General features: G+C 43.9%; 1 protein-coding gene and 1 pseudogene across 4 annotated transcripts in view; one reads left to right on the forward strand and one right to left on the reverse strand.

Moving 5' to 3' along the window:
- The window catches only part of Mtcl1 (microtubule crosslinking factor 1), a 124,685-nt gene that overhangs the window by 58,888 nt on the left and 42,471 nt on the right, over positions 1-23,326 (forward strand). For all 4 annotated transcript variants that reach the window (XM_076836777.1, XM_076836778.1, XM_076836779.1 and 1 more), the window contains exons 4-6: positions 13,014-13,073; positions 17,800-19,110; positions 20,312-20,467. In XM_076836777.1, the coding sequence (XP_076692892.1) occupies positions 13,014-13,073; positions 17,800-19,110; positions 20,312-20,467 (1,527 nt within the window). The remainder of the gene's footprint in view (positions 1-13,013; positions 13,074-17,799; positions 19,111-20,311; positions 20,468-23,326) is intronic.
- LOC143382492 (NHP2-like protein 1 pseudogene) lies at positions 6,395-6,778 on the reverse strand (annotated as a pseudogene).

Here is a 23,326-nt window from a genome sequence, read left to right on the forward strand (position 1 = left end):
AGAACACTTTATATTTGGCAGTTTGTACTATTATTTCCACTCATAAATAAGGACATTGAAACATCAGGACCTCAGAAAGTAGCCCCAAGATATAGAAAGAGTGATCTTCCTAGATCTGGACAAGAAGCCCCTGGTTTGGTTTTTGTTTTTGAAGTGCTGGGGATTGAACTTAGGATCCTGTGCTTGCCTACGCAGGCATTCTACCTCTGAGCTGTACCCCCAGCCCAAATCCTGTGTTCTTGTGCATCTTTCCCTTTTACCCACATAGTTTACATGTTTTCACAGGATTTCTGGAAAAGTGAAAATTTCTTGAAGGTATTGGGCCAACTTCAGAATGAAGTTGAGCATCTAATACAAAACAAACTATAACTTCAATTTTCAAAAGTTTTTCTGAAGGCATACTGTGGAGGTTTCAGCAACCAGTTGAAATTATACTTTCAACTCATAAGAGATCAGAGGTACTATTATACTTGAGGTGATAAAAAGAGAACACATAAAATACCCAAAAGAAGAGTTAAAGTCAGTTAGTGGGATCCAGAGATATGTGACCAAAAAAAAAAAAATGCTATATTGCTGACTCAAAGCTTGAATAGCATGGCTGGCTCAAGAGAAGTCAACTGATATCCAGTGGGATGTGTTAAAAAGAAAGCCTTTCTAACCTGGCATTTTCCTATCTGCAGTCCATTTGTCACTTAAATCTCCAGAGCCCTCCCTCTGAACACCAGTTAGTGTTCTGAAGCATGTTTGCCTTCCTAACAAACACTGAAGTGGTTAATCAGGTATGCTGAGGAAGGTTGCACAGAAATGGTAGGAACTGGATCTGTGACTGGCATTGCTTCTGGCTGCCAGTGAAAGGGGTAGAGGTATGAGAAAGATGGACACACAGTGTGACTGCACAAAGACATTATGCTGTGCTGTGCTTTCAGAAGGGGAGAAGGGTGACTGATTGAACAGATGACTGATTGGCAAAGCAGAGACATCTCAATGCCATATCTCAGCACTGTTAGTGGCCATGTGTGCTTAAGAAACATCTGTGACATTGTAGAGCAGAGTTCCCCAGAAAAAGGATCCACTCCTCCCCCACAGATCTTTGGGCAAAACACTTAACCTTTGTGAGCCTCAGTTTCCTCCTGGGTTACTGAGGGAGGGGCCATGATTCACACTGTCCATCCTCAGGAGAATGAGTGCCCTAAGCAGCACAAAGTGTGCGAAGACCAATGATAAGGTGCTATGTGTACATGGGACACAACCTTCTCCCACATCCTCCAGGGAAGCCTCACTCTCTGTTTTGGGTGGGAGTGATTTTATTGAAGAGCAAAATCAGAGGATGTAAGTGTAAGGAGGACCTAGAACATGTGCTGTAGTCCTTGGCTGGGTGATAGGTCAGAGGTAGGCATGCAGACTCAATCCTTTCTGTCGCAGCAGACAGCCACGTCAGCCACTTCCGAGAAGGAAGCCTGATGGGCTTTCAGGCAGACAGTACTTCCTGATGAGCCTCTTCTTCCTGTCAACTCAAAAACCTTTAGAATCCAGCTTGGTTGCACAAATGGACTCACATCTAGCCCCAGGAGGAGCCATCCTAAGAAATTGCTGCCTCAAGGCACAATAGTGCCTACTCTTGCTCTTCTATCCCTACACAAGACCCTCCAGGATTTTATAGATTGTAGATAAAGATCTGGTAATTCATGGACTTTCTGAGAACAGAATTTCATATGAGAAGCCAGTTATAGATTTTGGATCAACTAGAAGACAAGAAATTAGATAAAAGCACAAAGTAGATTCCATATGTGAGCAAGGTACAGCTCTTGAGCACACCAACCCTGCATTTCCGCAGGAGCACACAATATGATGTCTAATGAGGTCCCCTTCATCATTGTTTCTGTTCTGTGAGTCAGTCTACCATGTTCTGTCCTCAGTGGACATGAGTTATTGGAACCAGGCTGCTATGAGGATCCTCTGGAGTTTCTGTATTGTTGTCACCATTCTGTATCAGAGGTAGGGACTTGGGTCCTGAAGCAGGGACTGGAGTAGGTGGTGACTGTCTGCTTTAGCTGTTGAAGGGCTGCAGTGGAAACACCTAGTCTGGCAACTGAACATGCTTTTAAACTGTATGTGATGTTCTCTCTCATAAATATCATAATATTTTAGCAGAAATATTCAGTTTGGGATATCAGCCTTCTTAGCCTGCATGTTCACTGAAAGAAGGCAGCCCTGCAGATAATAAAACTGCCTTGTTTGATTTTCATCGTGTGAAGCTAGGATTGTTTGTGTTCTTCTGCAGAATGCCTGCTCCCAGCTGTATCCCCACCCCTGCAGGCTTTTTCCTTAGCAGATCCGCAGCAGGACAGAGCTGAGAGTGAGCAGGTGCCAGCCAGGGCAGCCCCTCCCTCTGCTCTATATGCCCATCCTTAACCCCAGGGCAGGTATTGTTCTTGGATGATGTTCCTATGCTCCCGGTTACCTTCTTTTGGAAGCATGTGTATTTCAAGCCCTCACCGACTGACCCAGCTAGAAGGCCAGCATTGGCCAACCCCTTCTGCAGCCTCAGAACAGCACTTTGGCCTGGGGGGGTGGGGGGGTGGGGTTCCTTATGCTCTGTGAGCAGGTAGCATCCTTCTCCTCCTCTGCAGCTCAGTTACAGCTCTTGCCTAATTGAATCATCAATTCCCAAGATATGTAGAGGTTAATGGAGAAGGGGGCGGGCGAACACTTTTACTCCATAAGAATCATGAAACTGGGGGGCAAAAATTTTGCCCCCCGCCTAAATAGTGTGTCCTGGTAGATGTTTAAAGATAGGAATCAAAGGAGCCACTGCTTGAAGATGAGAATTTACTCAAGGGACAGGAGTGGCTTTTATGCAGGATGCCAGCCAGGGACATGTTTGATATTTCTGAACACTTTGGTGCGTAGTTAATGGAACCTAGCAGTGGCTGCAGATAATAAGGATCTTAGGCGGATACGGGTCAGTAAGTCAGACAGGATATTATTAGGCCTCGCCTGGTAGGAGAGCTTCTCAGATGGGAAGACTTCAGCCTGGAAGGCAATTAGTGTTTCAGAGTTCCATTTGCTATCCCCAAACGTCCATTAGTCCCTACTTTGTCCTCTGTGCCAAGATGTACGTGATGATCCCCAGTAGCATGGACCTAATCCTGCCTGGGGGTTAATCCTCTGGTTTAATTTCCTGCTTATTTCTGTCTGGTACGAGTCCATCAGTCTTACGCATCCCTGTCAGGTGAGGCAGGGCAAAGATTTAATGGAGGTGTTGGAGTGTTTGCTTTATAGATATGTTCCATTGTCTTTAAGAAATAACATTATTTCTGATTTGAAAGTGTAATATATAGACGGTCCCTGACTTACAGTGGTTTGACTTAGGATCATGCGACTTAACAGAGGTGCAGAAGAAACCAAACACATTCAATAGAAACCAAACTTGGAATTTTGAGTTTGATCTTATCCCAGGCTGATGTGCAGTATGATCCTCTTTGGTGTTTCTGGGCAGTGGCAAACACCCATGCAATCATGAGGGGAAATGACTGACCCTCTACAATGTCCTGTGTTACTCATCTATGATGCTCAGTAGGTTAGGTGCACTATGTGCATTTTCAATTTTTGATATTCTAAATCTATGAACAGGGCATAACCCTACCAAAATGTCGAGGAGCATCTAATAATTTTGATTGCTGGAGAATCATAAATAAATAAATAAAATCAGCCAGCCATAATTCTTTTACTTATTGATAATACCTACTAGTATTTTTAACTGTCAGCTACCAAACATTTCCAAGAGAAAAATATCTAATCCTGTTGAGATTATATTAAGTATGCTTTTATCCATTTTATTTAAAATGTTGATGTTTCATAAAAAATTTCCCAGGTCTTTAGTAAATTTTAGTAAAATTTTTTAGTAATTGTAATTTTTAATGGCTGTGCAATGTTAATGGTTTTCAGGGATTGAAAACATCTGCCTAATATTTTCTTTACAATATTTTATTAAATTTTCAAACACATAGCAAACTTTAATTTTATAGTGAAAACCCATGTACCTACCCTCTCCATTCTATATTAACGTTTACTGTACTTGATTTATCACACATTTATTCATCTAGCCATCTATTTATATCTATTATAACCCATCTTTTGAAGCATCTGAAAATAAATTATAGATATTTATTCACTTTTTCCTCATACACATGGTTAGAGCTCAATTTTTGCTTAAACTTTTTTGAGTTAATTCATATATATACTGAAATGAACAGATATTAAATTTATATTTGTTGAGTTTTGACAAATGTGCACATGAAGTTTTACTAGTATAACAGCATACTCTGTTATTTAGAAGGATGCCCAGAGTCAAATTAATCTGTACATAGGATGTGATGGTAGATTATTATAAAATAGTATCAGACTTAACAAAGGACTTTTTCATATGTAATTTTGTTTGAAAGTTAAAGAAAGGTATTTTTTTTTTTACATCACACACTTCTGGAAAAAAATGAATGATGAGTTTTCCTTGAAAAGGGGACAACATTTTAATATTTGTTTGCATTAGTTTTTGACTTGGTTTTGTTTTCAAAGTGCTGCTCTTTTGTAGTGTTTCATTTGACTAGGAAAGAATTTGCCTTTCTTGATAGATTGGTGTATTTCCTTCCAGTAGACCAGAGGGAAGACAGATTATGTTTTTAAAATTACACAGCCTTATCATCAGTTCTGACTGGCAAATGGCATGCATCTCTGTAGATTCAATTTTCGTGACTGTGCAAGAGCCACTTATTGGTTCCCTCTTCAGGAAGTCAGTAGGGGCTTCTGAACTGCAGATTCTAAATGATGTCATGCTTGGTGGTGCTGTTGAGTGCCCGTGTGTGTGTGTGTGTGTGTGTGTGTGTGTGTGCGCGCGCGCGCATTCAGAGCTGGGGTTCTTCAAGTTTGGAGGAGGATACCTTGGTATCCTTATGGTTTTATAATAGCTATGACTTTTGATTTTAATCCTTGTATATTATTTATAATTTACAGTTTTACTTTATCATCTTCAGTTTATTTATTTTTCGAAATATATGTCTCCAGGGTTTAAAATGAGTCAGTGGATCAGCCCACAGTGTGAGGCACATGTGTGTTTTATTCCCCAAATTTTCACAAGTGATCTGTCATTTTTACCAAGAGAAAGTGACGCTTGATAGGTTGAGTGTGCTGGGGTCTCTGACCCTGTAGGCACCATGGTGTTGGACACTGTGGCTTGCTGGTCAAGCTGTTGCCTCTGTGACCTTGGCCACTGAATCCACAGCCACGTGCTTTTATTGCTGTACTTTCTTCAGCCAAAGTGTCTCAACATAATTTTCTTCACTGACTTTGTGGTATTTTGCCCACTGTTGATAGTTTTCTGTCTTACTTTTCCAAATAAGGACTTCTGTCTGCAGCCTCAGATCCTTTCAGAAGTAACCAGAGTGCCAGCAAATTCTATTTCATAGCCATGCCTGAGGTACCATATGAACATAACAATTTGCAACTCTTCCTACAATAGTTCTTCGGACTCTTTTACTAAACAAAGGCAGAGATTTTGGTTTTTATTTTTATTTTTTTATGAGAAAACTCAGCAACTGGGGGCTCAGAAACCTGGAGAAAACAAAAAGAAAAACAACCCAAATTTGGGAGAGTGGGCTACTAGAGCCCTGGAAGGCTGGTGTGAGTATCTGTGGGCCGTGACCAAGACCACAGGCTTGGAGTTGGCCTCAGGTTGGTGTCCCATCTCCAAATTTGGGGGACCTTGAAATATTACCTGACTGCTGACCAAGTTTGAGTTTTATTGTCTGTATATACCTCTTGTAAGACTTAGGTTAGATATTGTCTTAGTCAGTTTGGGTTACTATAACAAAATACTATAGACTGAGTGGATTCAGCAACAGAGATTTATTTCTCACAGTTTGGGAGACTGCAGAGTGAAAGATCGTAGTTTTGGTGCGGTTGGGTTCTGGTGAGGGCTCCTTCCTGACCTGTAGACAATTGATGAAACCTCCCTTGGTAGAGGGAGGAAGCTTTGGTGTCTCTTCCTCTCCTTATGAGCACATTAATCCCATCATGTGGGTGTCACTCTCAGGACATCAGCCAAATCTAATTATCTCCCAAAGGCCTCCCTCATAATACTATCACATCGGGTATTAGAGCTTCTGCATATGAATTGTGGAGATATCAACATTTTAGTCCATAGCTGATGTGTAAATAAGGAGTTTGGCATTGTCCTTGGCGTAAGTGCCAGACAGGTGGTGATGGTTGATATCAGCATCTTTTTTTAAATACAATATTTTATAATAGAAAGCTGATGACTTCATGCTAAGACAGACAGTATGGTACATAACCTGGGGGGTGGCAGATTGGCGGGGAAAGCAGGGCAGAGGCCACAGGCTTACACTGAGAGCCTTTCAGTAGACTGCTGAAGGGACTCGATCTGCTATTTCAGTTGAGAGCCTTTTTTGATGGTGACAAAACGAGCAATGACAGGCCTGGAGACCCCACAGATCCCAGGGCCTGCTTGGAGTACACAAACTTACACTTAGGGCACATTCTTGTCTTCATATAGCTTTGGGAGGTGCAGCATGATCTTCAGGGGTTCAGCATTGGCTGCCACCAAGATGAACTCAGAGATGCCTCCGTTGAGGATTTTGGTGGCCTCGCTGGCTCCTTTCTGAAGCTTCTTGTAGTTACACAACTGCTGAATGAGGTCCCATCATTTCTTGGTAAGGCGGGCAAGGGACAGATAGGCCTTCGGATTTACATCAGCCTCAGTCATGGCGAGGTTCTGATGGCTCACCACTCTATCATGGTCTTCTTAACAGGATCTAGGAAAAAAGGGTTTCCTTTGCACTATGGCTTGGCAGGATTTTCCACTGAGTCCAAGAGTAGATTTGTATGTCTTGGATCCTGCAAAGGAACTGCAGCGCAAGGTGCAATGAGCCCCCAACAGGAGGGGAACTTGTCTCCCTGACAAGACAAGCGAGGAGGAAAGGGAAGGAGGCATCTCCCAGCCAGACCTAGTGTTTCCAGCTGTAGAAGAAGCTGATCACTCTCATCCTGCACTTCTCATAGCATTTACATGAGAATTTTATTATGAGTAACAGAATCTTGATAACCTCATCCGAATAGGGGGGAAAAAAAAGACGTCACCATCATTTTCTCAATCTGATTTTATTCCTCTGTGTGCTATAACCCAGCCAAAAAACAACAGACTTTCTAAATAATTAGAATCTGTAAGAATTCTAAAAATCATCAGCCTACATCTGTGCTCTCTCTCCTATACTGACTCATCCTGTATAGTTTCCTGATTTTATTTGCCTCCTTTTATTACCAATCTAAATCTTAAACCTCAAGTCTGTCTCTGAGACACTTTAGCAATTGAGAGCTTGTCAGTTTTTCTGAAATTACTTGGAAGACATTGGCTTAAAATAGGAAGCATTAAGAATTGACATGAAAGTCCAAATAATTGCCTAACTTCATATTTTATTTAATCGTATTCAATATTCAGCAAATCCATCACCCTTAGATGGATTCATTTCAGATTCACAAACTTAAGGGCTTTCCCCACCCCCTTTTCAAAAGGAATGTAGAGCCAATTTGCTGGCAGTTGACCAGACTCAAAAAGAAACTATAGAATTAATCAACAAGCAGGTCCTTATTCTGGGTTGTGTTTTTTTGATTGTCTGAATTTTCCCTTTCCTTTCCTTTCATCATTCTTGGAAGAGACTCCAGTGGATCACTGAGTCATCCAAAGAAATAAACTCAGAAATGCTCACACAAATTATCCAGGGTCCCTAAACCCAGGATCTATACCCCCCTCCACCCAGTCCTTGGCTGTCAGTGCTCTGTGCTGGACAGGACTTTGGATGACTCTAGGCATGTGGACCTTGCTGGAGGCATGGAAGTTGTCACTCATGACCACCTGGCTCTTGTCCAGGGGACCATATGCTTGGAGACCTGCAACGCAGAGGGGTACCTGGCCCATTTGCTCAGCTCTCAGGACACTTCCTGGTCTTTTTTTCCCCCTTTTTTTTTTAAAAAAATATTTATTTATTTATTCTAGTTAGTTATATATGACAGCAGAATGCATTTTTAAAAATTAATTTATATATTCCAATTAGGTATATATGACAGCCGACTTTCTAACCAACCATAGACATATAGGTTATACCTGAAGGACCAGGCTAATAACACGGGAGATCAATGATCGTTTCTATTTTCTGATATCTTCAAGATAAAAATTGTATTAATTTTATGACCCCCCATTTATTTAGGTGCTGGGGATTGAGCCAGGGCCTTTGCATATTGCTTAGCACGTGCTGTACCCTCTATCTGTACTTCCAACCCCACTTCTCTGTTGTCTTAAAGGAGGTATCACACACTGTAGATAATTTGGGGACTATGAAAAGCCACCAAAAAAGGAATTAAAATTCCCCATAATTCTGTCACTTGAAGATGATCCTTACTTAATATTTTGGTGCATTTTCCTCCAGCTCAGTTTCCTAACATACACCTGTAAAACATTTTATCCTTATTAAGATAAAAACATGTGCTATTTGTCACCAACATTTTCTTTTTAATGTATTGTGAGCATTTCTCATATCTTTCAATATTCTTTGAAAGCATCATTGTGTGTAGAGACCTAACTTGCGACATAAGGACTGGTGGTTAACAATGCTGTATTGTATCCTGGTAATTTTCCAAGAGATGATGATGGGTATGTTGACTTGCTTGGTAATAATCACTTCAATATGTACATTCATGTCAAGATAAGACAATCAAGCCATCGTTTTGTCTGCCCTAAATATACACAAGAAGAGGAAAAAAAGGTCCTTGTAACACCCCGGCATCTTCACTCACTGCCACACAGGTGCTGTTGAAAAGCATTCTAACCTGTAAATCTTGCATGGGATCCTGCATGTGTCCTCAGGGTGCCTTCCAGAGGTGGGATTACCGTGTTAAGACATGTCCTACCTTCCCACACCTGTTCATCTGCATGGAAATGCCACCTCTGAGGGTGCTTGCTTACCCTGGGTACCCTACTTTTTTGATTCTGTAAATCTCTAAGTGAAAAAAAAAACATGGTATCTTATTTGAATTACTAATAGTTGTATTTTGGGGCCATTTGTTTATTTTCCCATAAAGATGGGTCTCCTGTTGCTTGTAAAATATTACTCTTTTATCTGTTGTGGGTTAGAGAATTCTTTTTCCAGTTTTCCTTTAAATATTCATAGTGTTTTCTTTTGGTATATAAAGAAAGTTAAAAATGTTTAACAATCTATTAGTCTTTTTCCATGGATGTTTCTTTTGTTTTTATGTCTGGAAAGGCCATGCCTCAAGAATAAATAGAGGGGCTGGGGATGTGGCTCAAGCGGTAGCGAGCTCGCCTGGCATGCGTGCAGCCCGGGTTCGATCCTCAGCACCACATACAAACAAAGATGTTGTGTCCGCCAAAAACTAAAAAATAAAAAAATAAAAAAAAAAAGAATAAATAGAAATTCATTTTTTCCTGGTTCTTTTATAATTTTTTTACATCTAAATTTGTAATTGAATTAATTTTGATATGTAGTATGAGTATTTTCTTATCTAAAGTTTTGTATAATTATTCCACCAAAATACACCATTCTTTTAAAAGAATAGTGTAAAATGCTGGTTTAAAATGCTACCTGTTTGGACTGTTAAAATCTCATATCTTCTCAAAGCTATTTCTGAGCTTTTTCTTTTATTCCATTAATCTGTGTATCTTTGTTCCAGCACCAAACTATGATATTTTATTTCTATGTTGACTAGTATAAGACAACTGTCATTATTCTTCCTTTTCAAAGTATCTTTGGCTATTTTCACCAATTTATTTTTCTATATCAGCTTCAGCAAGCTTTCTCTGCAAAGGGCTAGGTGGTAAACATTTTAGACTTTGCAGGCCATAATGGGCTGACACTAGTGCTCAGCTCTGGTGCAGAGCAGCCATGGACAATAATAAAGGAGGCTGTCTTCTATTAAAATATTGTTTACAAAACAGACTGTGGGTTAATTTATCCCCAGGGCTACGGTTTGCAAACCCTTGTTCTAGATGAATTTTTGAATCATTTTGTCAAGTTCTTCCAAACTCTTACCACCCTCACAAACACATTTTGTTTTAAAAGGCACATATTCATATTTGTATAAAGATGTTGCTTATCACACACATACATATTATATATGTGAACATATGTGTGACAGAGTACATATTATATGCATTCATCTTACATACTGGGAAACAGAGTGGAATTTGGTTAAAATGACAGCATCCTTTTAAAATGATTTGGAAGAAAAATATACTATCTTTATAACATAAGGTCTTCCCATTGCAAACATTACTTTCTATCAATCACAAAGTTTTTCCTTTTTTTTTTTTTTTTTTTAAATTTCCTTCATAGGGTTCCTGAAAATTCCTGGTGAACTTAAATTCTTGCAATTTCTTCCACTCTACTTACTGTTGTGAATGGGATGTGTGTCAGGGGTCTCACGACTCCCAGCGTATTCTGTGGTTTACTTGAAAGGACTCAGGGTTATAGTTTACAGCCCATCTACAAAGGAGCAAGACACATCAGGAGGGGCTGGAGGAACCCACCCTCGGTCTCCCTTTTTTCATTCCCTCCCCCACAGGATGCCTCACCCAGAATGTGATCCTGTCTCTAGTATCAAATGTGACAACCCATTTGATGCTAAATCTTTTGTCTCCATTTCTAGCTTTTACTTCATGTGCACATCTTTGATTTTCTTCCAGGGCATACAGAACCTCTCTTCTGTTCATTGGGAGAATACTGTGAAACAGGGTGGCTCGTGGACAGCACATACTGAGGGCCTTGATTGTCATTACAGACCCAGATTTAAATCACTCATGTGAAACCCTAGGGAGCAGTTTTTTTCCCTGCTTCTTTTTTCTAACTCTTCTCTGTCTTCAGTCATCGGAAATATTCTTCTCCCTCAGCTCATTCAAAGAAAAGCTGATTTTAACTTCAGTGTGAAGATGAAAATCTTGGAAAGCCCACTTAATAAGTGGGATGGGATAATCTCTGGTCTGTCTTAAGGCAGGATTAAACTACCTTTTGCAGGAGACTGGTTCTCTTTGTAGTTTGACCCTGCTTTTACCAAAAAGACAAAAGGAAATATTTCAAGCCTATTCTGCAGCCAGGATTTAAAGATGGTTCCTCCATCCCCCTTGGTAACCAGGGAGAGCCTGCCAGGCAACCCAGACTGATTCCATGGCCTTCTTCCCTTCCTGCAGGTCGTTCTCTCAGTTACCTTTTTCTTCTCTAGGTCTCTAGCTTCCTGGAGGTTAGGGGACAGCTAGAATTTTAATTGCTTCTTAATCTGAAATCCCTTCAATAAGTGGCAAAAGCCTGGCATTCTGAGAGTGAGACATATGATGTAAAATAGCACTGATGAAGGAATTTGAGGGTTTGTTTGTTTGTTTGTTTGTTTCGGTGGTGCCTGGGGATTGAACCCAGAGCCTCGTGCATGTGAGGCAGGCATTCTACCAACTGAGCTATGTCCCCAGCCCATGAATCTGAGTTCTAACCACAATGTAAGTGACTTACATCAGAGCCTCCTTTCAAACTTGGGATGTGGCATGACAGCAAAGGTACAAAATCAAAAGTCATGTCAGAGCTCATCTTCAGTTGGGGTTCAAGAGAACCCAGGTTGTGCTTCAGGGTTGGGGCTAAGCTGAGAGGGAAGTGAACGGGATGGGGATGAGCTCTCTGAGAGGCTTGCTGGGATCTGAGTGCTGGTGAGCAGGGCTTCCCTTCCCCAGCTGCTTGTTTTCAACTTTCCTTAGGATCAACTTAATCTCTTCAAATTAAGAGACCACAAATCATCTTGTATTCCTCTGGGATGCTTTCCTTCCTCCATTGTTTCTTTTTGTCTTCATGCTTCATCTTAGCAAGAAGAGTGCTAGCTCCCTGTTGGTCTATTTCAGGCATCCCTTAGTCCTTGTATTCAAACTCATGTTTGTATTTCATACTTGTTTGCAGTTTCCTGCTTGGCATGGGCAAAGGTGCACCTGTAGTGGCACCAAACAGCCATGGCTGGGGTGCTTTCACTAGACATTCAACCCTCTGTGTGTGAGAATTCAGCACCCTTGGATTCAACCGACCATGAGTTGAAAACATTGAAAAAAAAAAAATTGCATTAGTTCCAAATACATACAAACATTTCTCTTGTCATTACCACCTGATACTATCAAACAGCTATTTACGTAGCATTTTCATTGTTTAGGTATTATAAGTCTTTTAGAGGTGACGTAAAATATATGGAGGCTATGCATAGATTATATATGGGTATTACATCATTCTGTTAAGGACTTGAGCATCTGAGTCTTTTGGTATCCTTGAATGGGGGAGGGGGTATTGAAACCAATGCCATTAGATTCTTGGTGCAAGAAGCTACTATATGGAAAACTAGCCAGGGACCCAGACCATTGAAGGACACAGTTAAGGTTACTTTAACATAGGAATAAATTATGAGCTGTATAGGATCTTTACGATGTTGGTTTAATCATGAATTGGAGTGGGGTTTTCAAGAAGTTTGCAATGTAGAATAGGTTTTTCTTTATAGCAAGAGCCAATCTTCTTTCTCTTCCTGTCACATTTTATCTGTCCACTCAGGAAACATCAGTTAATTTTGATAGCAGCCCAAAGAAAACATAATTGGGTATTAAAGTTTCTCTAGATATCTATGTATCTAGCTCTGAAACTTCTACCTTTTTACTCTTCTTGCCTTCTCTCCACTGTTACAAATTGTCCAAAACACCTCCTTTCTCATAAAGCTAAATGATTGAGGAGTGCATTTCCAAATATAATAATTAGGATGTAAAGCACCTTACCAAATGTATTCAACTGCATTTTAAATGTTAATGTTGAGTTGTTTCCTGATTCTAGAGGAAATAGTTCTATGCATGTACGTCCCCACCAGTGCTAGCTGTGCTGTGTGACCCTTCAGTAACAGAATGTTGCTTGGATCTGTTTCAGAGTTCTCTAAAGAGAAGAGGCAGTCGGGAAATGTTCAAAGAGAAGAAAACCTTTAACCAGGTAAGCTGAGGCTTTTGTTCTAATGTCATATTTCCTACAGAGGAAGCCACCTCATTTTGAATATTTCTCACAGACATCAGCTTTGCCTTTAAAACCTCCAAAGAAACATCACCCGCCAAAACTCTTGGACTCATTCAAAATCTCTATGGAGTGAACATTTTCTTTCCAAGGCTGTAGCTAATTCCTTTTGTTTCTCTCTTGCACTGATAAGCTGCAGCTTTCTTTAGGAAAGAGAACAAACTGGCTTTATGTGAAGCATAACTAGGTGTAGTCTGTGGTCTGGCAGTACTGTCTTGAAGGTATTTTGTTCTTCAGAGTCATTCACATACATAGCCACTGGAAGGTTGGGTCATTCATAAGCCATTGTTTTGTGTGTGAGTGCTTTTTTTTTTTTAAACAACGTGCAGGGTGAAAAAATTGTCCTAATGGAAAGTAAAATATTCTAACTGGAAAAACAGTAAAACCTCAGCCCTTTCTATGTACACAGTATGTGTTCTTTAAAACCTTCTTAGCTTTTCTGAAGTGTTGTCTTACTGGGTTCCTTTCTTCTTCTTTTAAAATTGTTGCTATAGTATTAGATGTTGGAGAAAGAAGAGTTACTGGGGTATCAGTTTGCTGAACTCTGAGAGCAAGGGGGTAATTAGAGAGATGCAATAATTGGGGTAACTAAGAGCCTTGCTGCAGCCCTTACCCTGGAAGCTCCCCTCTTCATGATTCCTTCTGATTTCTGTGTCCTCCTAACTCACATATCCTTTTGGTGTTATTTGAGGAGGGCCCAGCCAAGTGAGCAGCAGGAATGCCAAAGATTAACTTTTTCGACCCTCTCTCATTCCCCAAATCTTAACTTGAACTCTACTCATCCAGGGAAATTAAAAAGGTGCTCCATTGCTGTGTGCTTACACCTTCCTGGGCTCAGAGTGTGTTTTCAGTTTCCTGGCCCTTGACTATCAAAGAGCTTTTTCTGCAGAGGGTGATTGGCCTATGGGTAAAGCAGATCAACCACAGGAGCTAGCAGCTCCTTGGATATGTGTCAGCGACCCTGGGGTCTGGGGATGTGTCGAGTTGCCCTACTCAGCCTGCGGGATGATTGAGCAAGGAGTTTCTATTCAGCAGAATGGTGGAATGGAGCGCCTTGGGAACTGCAGGTCGGCCACCAAAACTCAAAGGAAGCTGGCACCCCGGCGCAAGGTAGGCACGTGGGCAGTCAGCTGCTGGGGTGCTGGCCGGATGGTAGACTTGCAAGCCAAAGAATATATACTGACAGCGATATATTTCTGTTGCTTGACAAGGCCTTTCCAGCTGGTGGTGACGGTGCTGGTCCCTGTGTGTCTGACCCCGCCTGCCACGCTTGCCTTCTCTGCCCGCAGCCGGAGTAGTTTTATGTGGAAAGTTGGACTCCACCTTGTACTTTTCGTGCTGCATTTCTGGAGTTATCCAAAGGGCTCTTGAAACCAGAGCCTGATATTATTAAGTTTAGGATTCAGCCTTGGCTCCTCCACCAGTCGTGGCAGAGTTTCAGTCACAAAGTAAGATGGGTATCCCGCCTCCCATCTTATTAGGAGTGGATTCCCCCACCCAGAACAGGTCAGCCAAGCTCAGCTTCCCTGGGGGCTGGGGAATCCTCTCCTACATGCAGACCTCCCCAGCAGGTCCTCGGAGAGGGAGCCTGACCTTCCAGCTATCACACTCACTCCCTTGGCTTGTCTTTCTTTATAACTCTGCTTTTGTTCTGGTGGCAGGCCTCCTAGTGCATGCCTGGGTGTTGACAGCATGTTTATCATCTGTTAGAGTTCCTGCTGTGAATAGTTCCTCTCTTTAGGAAATGAGAAGATCTTGTGGACATATAATCAATCCTCAGGTAATCTACACCAAATCGAACACTGAGTAGGGCATCCTGCTGCTTTAACTGACCTGGGTTTAGGCTGGTGGTGGACCAGGGATTGTGCTGCTGATAGTCAGACTTGCAGGGGTTGGCAGATGGAGAAGGTCCCAGACTGGAGGTGGACAGAGGATGGAGCGGAGGGTCCCTATAGCTGGAAGACACTCTCTTCTCTTCAATGATTCCTGCTGCCCATATTTTCTGAGGTGGAGATGGGAGTCATTGAGGCAATTTTGGACAGTGGATAAATGCCATCTCTCCAGATAAGAATGGGCTGAGAACCTCTCCTGTCTTCCTGTCCTTGCATTTAATTCCCAAAGGAATTCATCTATAGAGTATTTACAGTCAGCCTCCATTTTCATGGATGTGTTTTAGCCTTCTGTAAACTCAACTCCTTCAAGTGAGCAGCAGAGACCTGTCACCTGTTGGTGGATTTGGATTCCTCACACATCTTTGTCTAACAAAAAATTGGAAAGGTGCTTTTGATGGTTCTACTATAGAAAGTTCTAAGAAACTGGGGTTGCATAAAAATAGCCTGCTGATTTCAGGTACAGAAAAATAAATATTTAAGAGTGGATGAATGAACAAATAAGCAGCCATGCTTTTCTATCAGTATTGATATGAAACACAATGAATGTCTTTTATAGCCCATGTGGTGATCTGTGTAGGCCTTTTAAAAAAATAAAAGATCAGTGATAATCCATTTTACTCAGTGGTTTTGAGAGGGCAGCAGCCTTATTCCCAGTTAGTCACAGAAACTCTTTATATGAGCCTAACCAAAACCAAACCAAGTCCTTAATATAAACCAAATAAGAATTCAAAGACTATATAACATTTATAGATCATTCTTTTAATGAGAAAAAAAAAGTAGAGACACTAGCTTCTTTCCCAATATTAATTGCATTTCAGACAAAGAAAAAAGTGGGTAGGGTCAGGTGAATGCCATTTACAATTTATTGTATATTATTTTGGTGACCTTTACAGTGACTTTGTAGTTTGAAAATTTTGCTTTAGACATAAGGAGACAGGTTCACCAGGACTCTGCAATTGACCCAGGTCCCCAGATGGCAGGGGCCAGAGTTAGTATCGTGGGCAGCATATTTAACCCCAAGACCAGCTGTGCTGGTTTTATGATTGGTCCTGAGGAAGACACTAGGAGTGTCATCATCTGCACGGCACAGGGGAGAGCTCCTGGTCATGCCCTCCACATTGCACTGGCTGAAGGCCTGGTCATGGATTTTTCCTGAGTCTTCTTGGCACATCATTTCCCTCATTTCCGTGGGTTTGTGATGAAGGAGAAAAGAGATCAGGGCAGGGGGCAAGGTGAAAACCCGGGAGGCACCAAGGAAGGTATTCCTTTGTCTTTCTGCCACGTGGCTAGTGGCTGCCAGAATCTGGCAGAGTGAGCCATTATTCTCTGAGCATGAAAGCAATGCAGGTGAAATGCGGGTGAAGCTCTGCAAGAATTAATTCTTCTCTCCCAGAGGGTTGACTTGTTCCCAATCCTGGTTAGCATCCAGGACAGCAGATGAGTCTCCGAGCTGCTGACAGTTTATCTAAGTGATGGGGAAGCCTTTGCTGCTGTCTCCTCTCTGTCCCATCAGCGATTTGGAATTTCTGCTAGTGAAAGAGGAATGAATCATGGAATGGGTCGTTGTTCCCTTGGTCATTGTGCCTATTCATCAAATGTGATTAATATAAAATTTTTCTAAGACTAAGTTGGAGAGTTCACACTGCTTCAAAGTACAGGGATCCACATTGGAAAGGTAGAGTTGATGTTGCATTTGGTCCAGAAAGTGCCCTCTTGACCTCCACCATACACTGTAGGCCTTCCGTGGCAGAACCTCCTTTGGAGGCCCTCGAGAATCCTCTGGTATTCTGCTGTGCTATTCTTCCATGAACTACTACTCTGATTTGAAAACGCTTCACTCTGTCCAACATTTAGCTCCTTCCCTCAGGCCTCTGGATTTGATTTCCTGCTGTGTCACAGCAGCTGACGGGAGGGGAATGGAACCAAAGGCCCTGAAGTGGCCCCTGCATGGTGAGAGCTTGGGAGTAGTGGGGGTGGCTAGGTGTGTAGTAGTCATTGTGTTCTCCCCACCAGTGCTTGGCACTGAAGTAGCACCAACACTTTCAAAGCCCCCTCTTGCCCATCATCCCATTGTTTCATCCTCATGTTATTCTGAGGTACCTTGAGGAAGAGGAGGCAGCAGCAATTCACCTGAATTGCCCTCTTTCAGGTATATAACCCATCAGTAGAAAGCTGGGCTCTTATTTGGGGTTGCTTGCTCTCCCCATCCTGGTAGTACCTTGTAGAGATACTACCTTGCAAGGAATGAAGGGGTCTGCACTATAGATGAAGTGAGAAGTCACAGGCTGGATGTGGCCCCTGAATCCTGTTGGCCATACTAGGCTTTTATGAGAGGTTCTGATGTCTCTCTGGTGGTTGCTGGGGATGAACCAGGTTCAACTCACAGTCATGAGGGGGTCACTGTATTACCAATGAGTGTTGGTTTATTTTCATTTTCTTTCTTCATTTATAACTTGTATGATGTTCTTCATGTGCATGGTCCCCCCCCCAAACTAATTCTGTAGTTCTTGTTTTGTTGACAAAGCAACATTCTGTGGGCCTTTCCTAGGTGCCTTCTACAAAGCCCTGGGCTCATCACTGCTTTGTCTTGGCTCCTTCTCCATGTAACTTGACAGCACTGACAGCAAGATCAGCGTGTGTGTGTGTGTGTGTGTGTGTGTGTGTGTGTTGGGGGCGAGGTGCGAGGGGAATCATCAAAAACACGAACATTTGGTATTTTCAAATAACCCTTCTCTCGGGCTGTTCTTTGCTGGCAGGATGACAGTGCCGATTTGAAGTGCCAACTCCAGTTTGCCAAAGAGGAAGCTTCCCTGATGCGCAAAAAGATGGCCAAACTTGGGAGGGAGAAGGATGAGCTGGAGCAGGAGCTCCAGAAGTATAAGTCCCTGTACGGTGATGTGGACAGTCCCCTCCCCACGGGGGAAGCCGGGGGGCCCCCCAGCACCAGAGAGGCAGAGCTGAAGCTGCGGCTGAAGTTGGTGGAGGAGGAAGCCAATATCTTGGGCCGGAAGATCGTGGAGCTGGAGGTGGAGAACCGAGGCCTCAAGGCAGAGATGGAAGACATGCGGGTCCAGCATGAGCGGGAGGGAATGGGCCGGGACCACGTGCCAAGCATTCCTACCTCACCCTTTGGCGACTCCCTGGAGTCCTCCACGGAGCTTCGCCGTCACCTGCAGTTTGTGGAAGAGGAAGCCGAGCTGTTGAGGAGGTCCATATCTGAAATTGAAGACCACAACCGACAATTGACCCATGAGCTGAGCAAGTTCAAGTTTGAGCCTCGCCAGGAGCCAGGGTGGCTTGGGGACAGCTCATGTAAGGGTGCTGGGGCCGGGGCTCCCTTGCAGGAGGAGCTGAAATCAGCCAGGCTGCAGATCAATGAGCTGAGTGGGAAGGTGCTGAAGTTGCAGTATGAGAACCGGGTGCTGCTGTCCAATGTCCAGCGCTGCGACCTGGCTGCCCACCTGGGGCTGCGTGCCCCCAGCCCCCGGGACAGTGATGCTGAGAGCGACACAGGCAAGAAGGAGAGCGATGGGGAAGAGGGCCGCCTGCCCCAGCCTAAGCGGGAAGGCCCAGTTGGCGGTGAGAGTGACTCAGAAGACATGTTCGAGAAGACTTCAGGCTTCGGGAGTGGGAAACCATCAGAGGCTAGTGAGCCATGTCCAGCAGAGCTCCTGAGGGCCCGGGAGGACACCGAGTGCCTGGCAACCATAAAGCATGAGGCCCAGCGGCTTGAGCGATCCGTGGAGCGCCTCATCACAGACACTGATGGCTTCATCCATGACTCAGGGCTGCAGGGCAGCAACTTGGCCTCACATGGTGTCCAGGGTGAGGGCGAGAGGGGTGAGGGGGCCCAGAGTGAACCCCATCTTCTGGGGACCATCAATGTGAAGATGAAGGCTTTCAGGAAAGAGCTGCAGGCCTTTCTGGAACAGGTGACCCGGATTGGGGACGGCCTGTCACCCTTGCCCCACCTCACAGAGTCTTCCAGCTTCCTCTCCACCATGACCTCTGTGTCCCGGGACTCTCCCATCGGGAACATGGGGAAGGAGCTAGTCCCAGAATTGCAGGTAAGGGGGCTCCTGGCTTCGCCTCCCTGCTCCGTCTTGCTCTTCCTCCTTCTCGCTGGCATTGCTGCTCTCGGGCTGGCGCTGCTCACGGCTGCTTGGTTATGATTTCAGACCTGCATTGTACTAAAGCCTCCGGCGTCAACCAAATCCTGTCTCTTGGTTGGGTTTCTTTCTTTTTTTTTTGTTTCTTTCGTTTTATTTTCCTTTGTTATTTTTTGTTTTGTTTTATTTCCTTGTTTCTCCGTTTTCCTCTTTGATTTTTTTTTTTTTAACTGCGCCACCGCTTGTGGTTTAGAGGCCCTCTCATGACACAAAGGCTAAGCCCAGTGGAGGCGCTAGGGATCGTCGCAGCTCATCCTTGCTCCTTTCTCGGTGTTTCAAAAACAACCCGCCACCCTGCTGAAGAAGCAATGAGGAGTTTAAGACCAAAGTACCAACTCCTGTCACAGTCAGGATGAGTAGCAGACTCGCTAACGAGCGCCCGAATCCCTCCTTGGGTTTACTACCAAAGGGACACAGTGCAGTTCTGAGAGGCCCTAGGCAGCCCAGGCCCACCCACTCCCACTGGAAGATAAGCCAGGATGGGGGAGAGGAGCCCAGTTCTGAGAGAAGGCTGTTTTTGATGGAAAAAAAATCTCCCTGCCGGCTGGCTCCCGCCACCCTCCCGCACCGCCGAGGGCAAGGGGCAGAGTGGAGCAGCCTTACCAGGACCACTTTCCCAGGCATCGCCCTGGGATGCATGGCCCCGCTGCCGCCCCGGATTATGGCTTTTGCTGCTCGACCCACACGTAAGGAAGGAAGAGCCTTGTCCTCTGTGTCCTTCATGGGTAGTGTGCTCGTAGTCGACTTGTGGTTCACGCATCCCCATTGCATGCGCCTCATAACCAGTGTTCTGCATCCCCCACGCATTCTTTGCTTTCCAGATGTTTCGGCCCATCCCGTTGCTCATCCGCATTCTTTGTTCTGTTCTCTTCACTCTCCTCTGCCATTGTGTTGAAGCTGGTTTTTCTGCTCATGCTTTTCTTTGGTAGTTTTTTTTCAGTTGTCTATCTTACCTGTTTTTGTTCTCTTTGCCTCTCCCACCCCTTTGTCCTGTTTTTTTTTTTTTTTTTTTTTTTGTTAAAAATAAAAACTTAACCTCCTCCTGGAAAAACAAAAAACAAAAAAACAAAAAAATGAATCCTTCCCATGCACCTAACAGTCCAAACTGAGAGACCAGCTGGAGTGGCAGCTTGGTCAGGAGCGAGGGGATGACCGAGAAAGCCTTCGCCTCCGAGCTACACGGGAGCTGCACCGCCGGGCTGACGGGGATGCAGGGAGCCACCGGGCAGGAGGCCAGAGCTGCTTCAACCTAGAGGTCAGTCCCTACCTTGCCCTCTCCATCCCACTTTCCTCTCTTGCCATGTGGCTGGCTGTGCAGTTTCTCATCTGGGACAGGTCCCTTAGGGAACATGGCAGGAGGACATGGGACCAGGTAGAACTTATATGTCATTGTGCATAATGACAACTGGACCTGCCACCCTCATTGTCAGATGGAAGTGATGCCTCACTGCACTATTGTCCCCTCATGGACCTGCATTCCTGGCCCCAGGAGTGCCTAGAGGTGTGACCGGGCATGGCTGGCCCTATTTGTGAGTGTTCAGTGGCTTCTTATTCTACAGCAGGGAAACTTGGGGTAGAACCCAAGCTGGCTTTTTCTTAGGGAAGAAAGTCTCCTTTCTTTTTCAGTCCTTCACTGCCCATGAGTCATGTGACTCCTCCATGGTTCCTGAGGACAGTGTCTCAGCCAGTGGGGAATTAGGGATGTCTACTCCCAACCTGTGTGGTATCCACAGCTGTCTCTGTTGCCATGATAATCCCACGTGCACAAACTTGCAGCCACCTGTACAGACACCTGCATTGTTGTTGAGCCATCACAGTCATCTGTAGTCCCGTGAGAGGGAAGCTCCAAGACAAAAATAGCCCAACTAGAACACCAAGATGTTCCTGAGGAGTGAGCCTGGGCTGTTACCTTGCTGATCACTCAGGTTTGGGACAGGGCTAGAGTAGCAGGTTGTCTATTAGAAAAGGACCATAACTCTGGAGTTATACTGATAAAGATTTTTAATTTCTCTGTCCCTAGAGGGATGCTAACACTTAGCTCAGAGGCATGGGAGCATCTCCTCCCAGGCAGGAGTGAGGGTGAGGTGGGAACAGCTGAGTAACAGAGGTGGGTAAGAGGTGAGGCTCGGTTGCTAGGAAAGGCAGGCTGTTTGGTTAGGAAATAGGCAGAGGTGCTGCTGATGAGGTGGGGGGTACTGCTGGCATCATTATCAGAGGTGGGCATAGGGCTGCCTCGCCCAGAAGAATCCAAACAGCTCTAACCCTGGCTCTGAAAAGGAGTATGTCACATCTTTACCCTTGTGATTAGACACATGAGAATATGAAAATCACCTCTAAATAAGTAAAATTTAAAAAGTGTTCCGAAACAGTCTATATAGTGCCATGTTATCTGGAGAGGCCAGACCCAACCTAAGAAGTTGGCACCCAGGTTCACATCCTAGAGGGAGGTACACATGCTCCTGAAGGTGTTACAAAAGCACACAGTGGTGCCAACCTCCTTGGGAACAGCCAGAAGCTCAGCATGTCCTGCAGATCTCTACAGTCTGTCCAGGGATGGCTGGTGCCTCCCAGTCAGAGTACCCAGAACCTGTCATTTTGTTTAACATTTCCTGAACACAGTCTTCAGACACAGAGTTAGACATACATAAGGTACATCAATTTCACAGTGTTCTTGTTCCAAAATGGCAAGTACGATGTTCCTAGATTTTATACCAAAAGTTAAACAGAGTAGCCAAATATTTGCAGAACTCATTTGGCTTTTGGGAGTCAGTGCCTCAGAACACTGTGGAACTTTCCCAGGAAACGCCTTTGTTAGCTCATATTGCACACAGGGTCTTCATCTGAGAATGCTGGTTGCTTGGGCAGTCACAAACTCACAATTATGCACATTTCAGATGTCCCGAATGATCCGTCTGCAGCATGGATACCTCCGGAAAACTCATTTCCCAACCTTCAGTTAACACTGTACTACTAAGTTATTTCTAGCAGGGACATCTTGAGCCTTGGGGCTCTAACCTTAATGTGTCCATCACTGACTCAATTTCTCAGAGGAACCTCTGGGCCTCTGTTTTCTCTGGGCCTCTGTCAAATGGGAATAAAGATGCCTTCTCTGCCTCACATGGTTATAGGTGGATGATTCTTAGAACAAATGAGCTGTTGAATGAGGAAGTAGTTTTAAAAGTACCGAATGCTGTGCCCGTGTAAAATAGGATTGAAATTAAAGACAGGGCAGTATGTCCCAGCATTGCAGAATGCCAGATGCTCCCCTGGTCATGGTACCAGTTTCTCTGCCCACTGTAGCACTTTCCCCTTTTCTACTGGCTGTTTCCCTTCCTGGGCCAGAATCAGAACTCAGGCTGCCTCAGCAACCTCTTCCCACTGAAGGACTAATTATGAGAACTGTGGCTTCCTTCTTAGGTGCCCCGTCATTCAAGGTCTGTCACACAGCCTTAGTTACGTAAGCTCTGTGAGTTGTCAGAAAGCTCATCCCCTCCTGGGTTCCTGCTGGGTGCTTATTATTTAATGCTGGTGCAGTAATAAGGTGCCACATGCACACACGCAACAGAGCTTTACAAACCAGCAGCGATTTTGGAAAGAGAAAAGTACTCAGTTGAGTCAAACTGAATATTGAGGGACAGTAAACCTGCATAAGAGGTAGATGAACAGAGCTGGGTGGTACCCTTTGGTGTGGGCATAGGATCACCAAACAATGTAGTTCAGATAGGAACATCTGATCTTCAAACTAATTCTCTCATTCTTTGAAGGAGAAAAATGAGGACTTCAGAGTAAAGTGGCTTGCAAATAACTGCCCAAGAGGGTGGGTGACAGAACTGGGTCTAGAACAGTGTTCTTAAGACTGCTTTAGAGCTCTCTGTGACTGTGGGCACCTGTCAGCACGGAGCCTACTACCTCCACCGAGCTGCGTTTCTGGCCATCCTCACTCAGGTGACATTATGGCTACCTTGCCATGGTATGGTTGTTTTAGAAACCCATCTAGTTTCCTTTAATTTTAAATATTTCAATTATAAAATAAAAACCCAATAGTGGTAGGTCAGGTTAAAAAAATAAAAATAATAAATAAGTAAATAAAGAAATAAATAAAACCCCAAACATC

This window comes from Callospermophilus lateralis, chromosome 17 (assembly GCF_048772815.1).
Source record: "Callospermophilus lateralis isolate mCalLat2 chromosome 17, mCalLat2.hap1, whole genome shotgun sequence".
Classification (NCBI taxonomy): Eukaryota; Metazoa; Chordata; class Mammalia; order Rodentia; family Sciuridae; genus Callospermophilus; species Callospermophilus lateralis.